The sequence below is a fragment of the Frankliniella occidentalis genome, unplaced genomic scaffold, assembly GCF_000697945.3.
Source record: "Frankliniella occidentalis isolate FOCC.00 unplaced genomic scaffold, Focc_3.1 Scaffold769, whole genome shotgun sequence".
Lineage (NCBI taxonomy): Eukaryota > Metazoa > Arthropoda > Insecta > Thysanoptera > Thripidae > Frankliniella > Frankliniella occidentalis.
In genome coordinates, this window is record NW_026267878.1 from 19,794 (window position 1) to 20,129 (window position 336).

At 39.9% G+C, this 336-nt stretch overlaps 1 protein-coding gene across 1 annotated transcript in view; it reads right to left on the reverse strand.

The window, feature by feature from the left end:
* Positions 1–171: 171 nt before the first annotated feature.
* The window catches only part of LOC127751718 (uncharacterized), a 5,678-nt gene continuing 5,513 nt past the window's right edge, over positions 172–336 (reverse strand). Inside the window, exon 3 of the mRNA XM_052275701.1 lies at positions 172–222. Coding sequence (XP_052131661.1) covers positions 172–222 — 51 coding nt within the window. The remainder of the gene's footprint in view (positions 223–336) is intronic.

Sequence of the window (336 nt, forward strand, 5' to 3'; positions counted from 1 at the left end):
GAAAAGATCTCCGGTTTAAAGGGTCGGGCAGGTCATCCATAACCACAAAGTCATAACTTGAGATACGTACCTACTCCGCTGCTAGCGACCAGTTATAACCTTTTCACAATTCAAGTGTACAGTATCAAAGCCAGTTGTCCGGTAGGTTGCTGTGTTTCAGAACGAGAAAAATCAACCCTCCCTGAACAGACCAGATATTACAAGTATACCCTCCAGCAAGTACTAAAGAGAGACAAAGGAAACCACTGGGGAATGTTACTATACTATGGCTTTATCAGCTTAAGGATCTTAACATCTTAACATCTTAACATATTAACAGATGCATTTTCATTATAT